Genomic DNA, 8,766 nt, shown 5'->3' on the forward strand with positions numbered 1-8,766 from the left:
AAAAAAAAAAAAAAAAGAAAAAGTCTATCCTTCTTTTTACAAAATGAAGGAAAGATGAGTTCCAAAGGGTCTAAAAATGAAAGGAAGAAAAGTCCTGGGAAAGGAGAAAGCAGAAAAAGCCTACATAATGGACTGAAGTCCTGAAGAATTCACAGGATGTCAGCCACCTTTTCCATCTGTTAAGAAGAACAAGTGGGAAAAGCAGAGTGGAAGCTGCAGTCAGAGGTGAAGAAATTATGCATTAGGAAGGACTCTGCCAAGAGCATGAGCTTCTGGAGGAGGAGAATGAAGCAGGCAGGGTTATCACACTACTCAGAAAACCCAGGTTAGTCACCCTTCCTCTTCCCTTCCCTCCCTCACTCTCTAGAAGCCCTTCATATTAAAAAGAACTCTAAAGTCTGGATCAATCTGGGTTCAGAGGGGCCTATTATCCGGCAACAAATCTAGAAAAGGAAGGGCTCCTTGATTCCTTTTCCATTCCTCAGTTTACTCCAGGCTTGCTAGCATTTCAGTCTTTTCCCCTTGAATGCAGTCCTAGTGTCTGACTCGGAGAAAACATGTCTGTGCCCTCCCTGGAGAGCCTCACCTCTGCAGGGGCAGACAAGGCATGTGTGGCTGCAGCCATCCATTCCATGGGCTGGAGGTTAAAAGTCACCCCTTGCTGACCAAGCTGTCCCAATAGATGGGCTGCTGCACTCTGTGGGAGAGGTAGAAGAGGAGAAAGAATGTCCAAATCTAAATGGCATTCAGGACAGGCAGAGAGGATTTATGTCTCTGCCAAAAGAATGCCTCCAGAAACATGCAAATTGGACAGTGACTCCCCCACTTCCACAAGGGGTAGATGCTAGGGTGAAAAGGGGAGAAGGGTGAAGGTTAAAAATTTACCACAAGAGAGACGACATGCGAATGGGTAAAGAGAGTAGCAACGTCACTGCCTAGCTTCTCCATTCTGGAATAAACAGATGTATCAAGGGATGCAGCAGTATTAAAGCAGGTTGGTAAGCAGCCTCCCCTCTCCCTTGCATGACGTTCTTCACCTACGCTGCGTGTCTACCTCCAAGGCACAAAGTTGATGGGAGTCTAGGTCTGTTCTTTGTAGAGAAAGCTTCACACTGTCTATCCCAATTCCTCCTAAGGATAGGCTGTAGGGTACCATTCTCCATATTCTTTGTGAGGGTTAGCTATGTGGCTAGAAGACTTCTGTGGAGACACCCTACTTTATGACTTACCCACAAGGCAGGTTTTGGAGCCGAAAGACAAGAAGGGAGAGGAAGTAGAGTGTCACTTCAGTAGACTCTTCCCAATCTACTACCTTTACCTACAAAGGAAACCTAAGATATCAGAACAACCTCTGGTTGAGACAGTGGGGCCACCAGGGGAAGCCCACCTGTGCTGCTGGCTTACCTTGCCCTGAACCAACACAAACAGGGATTCCAAGGCCAGGGGCTCCTGCCCTAGAAGACGGCACAGGCGCTCACTGACAAGGCAGCAGGAGTACAGAACCTGAGAGAGAGGGAAGGAGTCTGGCAGTGAGGCAGAGCAGGCCCCGGGCTCCAAGACTGAAAGCTCAGCTGAAACACCAGCCAGCCCCTCAAAAGATCTGGTACCCACACTTGGGAGTGTGAGAGAACCCCCTTCTGCCTCTTGCTGTGACAGTGAGACAGGGACCCTTCTCGGTTCTGCTGAGGACTGGCTAACAGTGGGGTCCTCTCAGTTGAACAGATTTAAAAGCAGAAAGGAGTCTTCCAAGGGGGTCTCTCAATTGGTCTCTCTCAGTCTCTCTCTCTCTCTTAGTCCCCCTCTCTTGGTCTGTCTCTCTGTTTCTCTATCTGTCTATACTGGGAGTTAAAAATAAAGCTGTGATGCCAGGAGTTAAAAGAATTACCTTGAGAAGGTGCCGGCACAGGATGGGATGCTGCAGGCCAGAGATGAGGGATGGCCTGAGCTGGCTGCTGTCTTCAGTTAGCTGATTTGCCAAATGCCAACAGACCTATAGAGACGTACCTGAAGGCTCAATCCTATCCACATTATTACAACCCTATTCCTCACATATGTCCAAAATGATCAGGACTCTCAGTCTCTTCCTAGTCACTCTTCCCACATTCACCAAAAACTTCAGATCCCATTTTATTCCCAGTCTTCATCACCAATAAAGAACCAAAAGTCATGGCATAGTTTGGCCCCAGTGTAGCCAGGTAGAGAGGAAAGGATTACTGACCAACAGGGATCAGGAAAGCTGAATCCTCAGTCCTTGAGGAAGCATCAGTGGAGGCTTCAGATCAGCTGCCCCACCACCTGGGCAGTTTTTCACTGTGCTCTCTCCCTCACCAACTGGCCATGGGCTCTGGGATTCTGGCTATATCATGTTCTACAAATGGCCCAGGGTGGGAGCATCTGTTTCTGGAAGTACTAAAGGAGGGGCTTAAGCTTGTTTTTCTGTCTTTCTGAAAAACTGGGGCTAGCCTCCCCAACTCCTCTGGCAGAAGGGATGAGAGGAACAAGCAATTGTAGCTCGGACCTGCTCCTTGGCGTCCCAGCACTCAGGCAGTCCCACAGGAGCAGTGCATATGGCTGCGAGGGCAGAGGAAATGGCTCCAGGTAGATCCTCACTCTGCTCTCGCAGTGGCTGGCTCACTTGTGGGGCTCCTATGGAGAAAAGCGAAGAGTGACTCCAAAGGCCTGGGGCTCTTGCCCTAGACAATAGCACCAGTACTCACTGATATGGCAGCAGGAGTAGGGAACCTAAGGGAGTGGGAAGAATGCAGGATGAAGTCTGTTTGTTTCCCTCAGATCCCCATTCAGCCTCTCAGTTCACAGTTATTTACTGAGTACCTACTAAATGCCAGGCGTTATCTAGGTGATGGCACTAGAAAGAGCAGAACCTGAGCTATGCAACAAAGAAGTCAAGAGAACTTCCCTTCCCCACTCAGGTTACCTGGGGGAGTGTGGACAGGGAGCTGTGGAACTGTCAAGCCATGAAGGAGCCCATCCAAGACAACCTGCTGTGTCGTCAGCAAGCTGGAGTAAAAGGCTTTGGAGATGGCCCGGCTGTTCCCATCTATGGCTTCACACAGGACAGTAAAGCACTAAAGGAGACAAGTGCAGAGGTAGCATCATGGCATCAGAAGACTGGGCTTAGTGTAAAAAACAAGAAACCCTGAGGATCTGAGGAAAGAGGACGAAAACCCAAGCAAACACGTGTCTAATTTTAAGCATTCTTCACACCAAAAATGCATTATAACTGCCTTCATTCATGCTTCAAGGACAATAATTTCAGGTGTCAATCCTTCTATTCTCTGATCAGCTGCTCCCTAGATGATGTTTCTCAAAGTGTTTTTTATAGACTGTGAGTATGAGAATTCCTAGCGGTCAGGTGCAATGGCTCATGCCTGTAATCCCAACAGGGGATTGGGAGGCTGAAGCAGGTGGATTGCTTGAGCTCAGAAGTTTGAGACCAACCTGGGCAACATGGCAAAACCGTGTCTCTACTAAAAATACAAAACAAAAATAGCCAGGCCTGGTGGAGTGCACCCATAGTCTCAGCTACTTGGGAGGCTGAGGTGGGAGGATTGCTTGAGCCCGGAGGGCGGAGGTTGCAGTGAGTCAAGATCATGCCACTGCACTCTAGCCTGGGTGACAGAGGGAGACCCTGTCTCAAAAAAAGAAAAGAAAAGAAAAGAAAAGAAGAAATCTTAGGGATTCCTGGGTCCCTCTCAACTCAGTCCTATTGATTCAGAATTTCAGCAGGTAATTATTCCAAACTCCCCATTCTATTCATAGCACATGACATGAGAAGTGCTAGCCAATGACATGAATCACTGCTGGCCAAAATTTAGGTTAGACAGTAAAAGCTTTCTGACTTGAAAGGGTGAGGGATATTAAAACAGGAAAACAGGATCTCGGACCAGGAAAGTTTGAGTGAACGCTAGCTAAAGGCAGGAAGTAGTCCAGATTTATGTTCCCAATTACCAGTTTTAACAATGACCAGGCAATTATTTACTTCCTTACACATATATGTTCCTCTCTACCTCCTCTGAGGTTAGTCAGAATACAGCTATTTTCTCATTCAATCCTCCATTCTCCTGTCCCTTACCTCCAGGATCTAGGGAAAAGAACTGAATAGTTTACTAATCCTCAGGACAAACGAGGTTAGACAATACTAAATGATTTGCAAGTCTTTTCAAGAAGAAGTAGTTCTTTTTGTGGTCTCCTGAAATATGCCAAACTGCTTAAAGCCTCTGGGCCTTTATATATGTTACTCCTTCTGTATAGAATTTCTATGTTGTGCCTCATTTACATGGCAAACTGCAATGTATCCTTCAGATGCTAGCAGAGATGATTTCCTTCTTTGAGATTTCTTCTATGATGCTCCAAATAGTGTTAACTGCATCTTCTTCAGTGGTTAACTGCATCTTCTTCATAAAATACAGTGGTGCTCTTATATTATATGCAAAGTTCCAATGTACTTTTCACTATTGTCCCTAATCCCTTTACCTCTCCCCTATTAAATTATCCCTAGTCCCTTGAAGGCAGGCACGTTTTCTTACTCACATGGCATATGGCATGGTGAGAATTCAACAAATGTTTGCTGGATTAACTTGATCTGACCCTACCTACATAGTCGTAAGAAAGGGGATGGGAGAAACATGGGGAAAGATAGGAGATACAGAAATCTGGAAGTGGGAGCAGATTACCATGAGGCTGTCCCTCCGCAAAGTCTGCTCAGAGTCATCTGGTTGGGCCAGAAGTTTCCCCAACAGGTCCAGAAAGAGGTTGGCAGCCTCCTGAAATACCTGTAGGCTGGGGGTGGAAAATGAGCCCATGATTTCTTACTTCTCTACTAAAAGCCTGGATATAGTGAATGGGTCAGTTCTGGGCAGGTAGGAGAATCTCTGCAAAGGGACACATCAGAACGTTCTCCCTTCTCCCTTGCCACACACACACACACACACACACACACAGACACCCTCCAAGCCCCTTCTTTGACATTTTATCTAGGTTATTCACATATTTTTTTTTCTTTCTTTCTTTAATCCACTTGGCTTCCTGGAACAGGTTATTTACATCTTGACCTTTCCATTTTAGGACCATGGTGACTGCTGACTCTTAGAACCTGTAAGTCTTGAGGCCAAGTTGGAGCTGTCTTAGGGTCCTTAAAAGGACTATGAGTGGCCACTCAGCTGATTCCTAAACCTGTAACAAATCACAGCTTCTTCATACTTGTCCTGTTCCTAAATGGGAAGGGCACATGGGCTAGAAACAGAAACCAAACTTGCCAACAGTACAAAAGCACTTCTTATCCTACCTGTCACCTGTCTGGCTCCTCTCCAGATTGAAGGTACAGGCAAAGTAGGCCTGAATCACAGCCATCAGGTCCCGTAAGAAAGTCCCATACCAAGATTGCTGCCCAGGAAAAGGAGAAGAGAGGAAGGGCAATGTGGAGGATGGAAACAAAGAATAGAAAAAACAGTAGAAAGGGTCTATAGTGACCCAGTCAAGTTGATCAAACAGAAAGGGATAGAAGAGAAGTATAGGCAGAGAGAGAGTTCTAGGGGTAACAAGAGAATCTGCCAATGGGCTGTAAACAGCCTGGATTAAATGTGTCTTGTTTGGCCTGAATAGCACTTTGGAGTATAGGAGGTTCTATTTTTCAAAAATCTTTTTCTCTAAATTCCTTAAAACCACCCAAGATTAATACTCATCAACAGAGTGCAGCTTTCCAGCTGCCTCAGCCTAGGCCCTATTAAGTATTTACACTGACTCTGAAATATTCCCCATCCTCTCAGCCCAGCTACAGTAGGACACAGAAGGGGGAAGTAGAGGTTTGGCCCCAAACACACTGAGTCTCTGTCCCAGCTCTTCCACTTGTTATCTCTGTGACCATTTACAAATTAGTAACTGTGTATGAGTTATCTTTGAATTTTAGTACTCTGCTCTGTAAGATCAGGTCAATGAAGCCTAGGATCTAACATCTCAAAGCACAGTGCTCTAAATATTTAAAAATTACACATAAAAATTTGGGTTTCTACTTTTTCTTAGAAAACTAGAAGATCTGGCAATACCAGGCTCATATTTCCCTGTGGCAACAACGGGCTGAAGGCTGAGGAAAGGATGCCTCTACTCTATTTAGAGTAGGCATGTGAACTCTAGTTCATCATATTCCCCACTACTCATATAGTCACACGCATAGCCCACTTCACAGCTGACATTATCTGCCTGGCCCCAGAAGGCATTAGAGTTTGCAATTAATAGTTTATTAACTAGAAAGAGGAGGAAAGAAAATAAAAGGCAGTCAGACCAAAGACAGATGGCAATCTGAATGAGAGAAATCCAAGAAAAAGAACCTCTCTGTGAGTCTTCAGAGGCTCCTGTCCTGGTGCTTACCTGCTGGAGGCTGTTGCTCTCCTGACTGTGCCTGAGTAGACTGAGCGGCAGCCCTGGAAGCCCTGCCTCTCGGCAGAAGGAATACAAGGCAACAGAGTCACTGCAGTTGGAGAGAAGACTGCTTAGGACCCGGAATGCAGGCAGGATGTGGGAAGCACCCTCCAGGATGCCTTTCAGGATCTGGGTGACATGAGGGAAAGAAGCAATGACTGATATTTTCAGAAGTAAAAGGAGAGCTACATATACCAAGTATCCCCAAGGAGCTGGCAAAGCAGACCAAATGCTTGCATTCCTTTCTTTGCAAGTCTAAAACACAGAGAAGGAAAGCAGGGAAACAGGGGGACTGTACCAGGGAAGAAGACAGTAGATGGTCAGGTTACCTGACACAGAACACCAGTGACCAGGGGGTAGGGGGCTCTCCTTAGGATCTCTGTCACACTAAGTGCCATTCCCATCTGCTCCCTCCCTTCTCCAGCCCTTTACCTTAAAACAAAAAACATGTGCACTGCACATGCTTCTGAAAATTCAAAACAATGCATATAAAACAATATTATTCAACCATAAAAAGACAAAACAACATTATTCAACTCTAGATCAGGGTTGACAAACTATGACTCACAGGTCAAATCCAGCCTAACACTTATTTGTATACAGCCTGCATGCTAAGGATAGTATTATATTTTTATTATTTATTTATTTATTTATTTATTTTTCGAGACAGAGTTTCACTCTTGTCCTCCAGGCTGGAGTGTAATGACGTGATCTTGGCTCACTGCAACCTCCACCTCCTGGGTTCAAGCGATTCTTCTGCCTCAGCCTCCCAAGTAGCTGGAATTACAGATGCCCGCCACCACGCCTAGCTAACTTTTGTATTTTTGGTAGAGATGGGAATTCACCATGTTGGCCAGGCTGGCCTCAAACTCCTGATCTCAAGTGATCCGCCCATCTCAGCTTCCCAAAGTGCTAGGATTATAGGCGTGAGCCACCATGCCTGGCCAGTATTATATTTTTAAATGGTTATTCTTCAAAAGAAGAACATTTACACCAAGTATTTTATAATATGCCATTAGCTTTTCTTTTTTTTTTTTTTTTGCCATTAGCTTTTCTAAATGTTGGCATTTGCTCATTTAATATTTACAATAACTGTGAAATAAATAGAATTAGCCATTTTATAGATGAAGAAACTGAAGCTTCTACATAGGTCAAAGAAGCAGTCAAAGATCACACAGCTAATGAGTAGTGCAGCTAGAATTCCACCAGAGGGAGTCTTATCCCTAAAGGCAGAGCTTTCAGTCTGCATCCCCACACTGTAAGTTATCCAACACTAGGAAGAAAACCTGTTGGTGCCAAAACACAAGTGCAAAGTGCCAAGCCAATTCAATAAGGAAAGGAGAGTTCTTTTCAACAAATGGTGCCAGGACAATTATATATCCACATGCAAAACCGATCAACTTAGATCCTTTTCTCACATTATACACAAAAATTAGCTCAAGATGGGTCAAAAACCTAAATGTAAGAGCTAAAACTATAAAACTTTTAGGAAAAGAGAAAATCTTTAAGATCTTGCATTTGGAAAAGATTTCGTATACCCAACATCAAAAGCATGGACCACAAAGGGAAAAAACAGTAACTGAATTTAATCAAAATTCAACCTTTTTTGCTTCAAAAGACACTCTTATGAGAAGGAATGAAAAGACAAACCACAGACTGGGAGAAAATATTTGCAAATCACCCATCTGATAAAGGTCTTATGTTGAGAATATACAAAGAAGTCTTATACAACTCAATAACACAAACAACCAAATTAAAAACTGAGCAAAAGACTTGAGATATTTCACAAAGAAAACATACAAATAGTGACTAAGCTACGAAAACATGTTCAACATTCATCATTAGTGGAATGTAAATTAAAATAACAATGAGATACTACCTCACACTTACTAGAATGGCTACAGTAAAAAAGTTAGACAATAACAAGTGTTGACAAGGATGTGAAGAAACAAGGATCCTCATATACTGGTGGGAATGTAAAACAGTACAGTCACTTTGGAAAACAGTTCAGCAGTTTCTTAAAATGTTAAATATAAATTTACCATATGACCAGCAATTCTACTCCTATGTAATTACCCAAGGGAAATAAAAACATATATCCAGGCCAGGCGCGATGGCTCAAGCCGGTAATCCCAGCACTTTGAGAGGCCGAGATGGGCGGATCACGAGGTCAGGAGATAGAGACCATCCTGGCTAACACGGTGAAAGTCCGTCTCCACTAAAAAATACAAAACCTAGCCAGGCGAGGTGGCGGGCATCTATAGTCCCAGCTACTCAGGAGGCTGAGGCAGAAGACTAGCGTAAACCCGGGAGGTGGAGCTTGCAGTGAGC

General features: G+C 44.5%; 1 protein-coding gene across 3 annotated transcripts in view; it reads right to left on the reverse strand.

Annotated features, from left to right (window-relative positions):
* STK36 (serine/threonine kinase 36) overlaps window positions 1–8,766 on the reverse strand; it is a 32,333-nt gene that overhangs the window by 8,489 nt on the left and 15,078 nt on the right. For all 3 annotated transcript variants that reach the window (XM_011932258.1, XM_011932256.1, XM_011932257.1), the window contains exons 12-21: window positions 6,385–6,564; window positions 5,306–5,403; window positions 4,695–4,800; window positions 2,936–3,086; window positions 2,519–2,646; window positions 1,886–1,990; window positions 1,405–1,503; window positions 1,230–1,318; window positions 886–949; window positions 587–697 (exon numbers count right to left, since the gene is read on the reverse strand). In XM_011932258.1, coding sequence (XP_011787648.1) covers window positions 587–697; window positions 886–949; window positions 1,230–1,318; window positions 1,405–1,503; window positions 1,886–1,990; window positions 2,519–2,646; window positions 2,936–3,086; window positions 4,695–4,800; window positions 5,306–5,403; window positions 6,385–6,564 — 1,131 coding nt within the window. The remainder of the gene's footprint in view (window positions 1–586; window positions 698–885; window positions 950–1,229; window positions 1,319–1,404; window positions 1,504–1,885; window positions 1,991–2,518; window positions 2,647–2,935; window positions 3,087–4,694; window positions 4,801–5,305; window positions 5,404–6,384; window positions 6,565–8,766) is intronic.

Source organism: Colobus angolensis, unplaced genomic scaffold (assembly GCF_000951035.1).
Source record: "Colobus angolensis palliatus isolate OR3802 unplaced genomic scaffold, Cang.pa_1.0 Scaffold95, whole genome shotgun sequence".
Lineage (NCBI taxonomy): Eukaryota > Metazoa > Chordata > Mammalia > Primates > Cercopithecidae > Colobus > Colobus angolensis.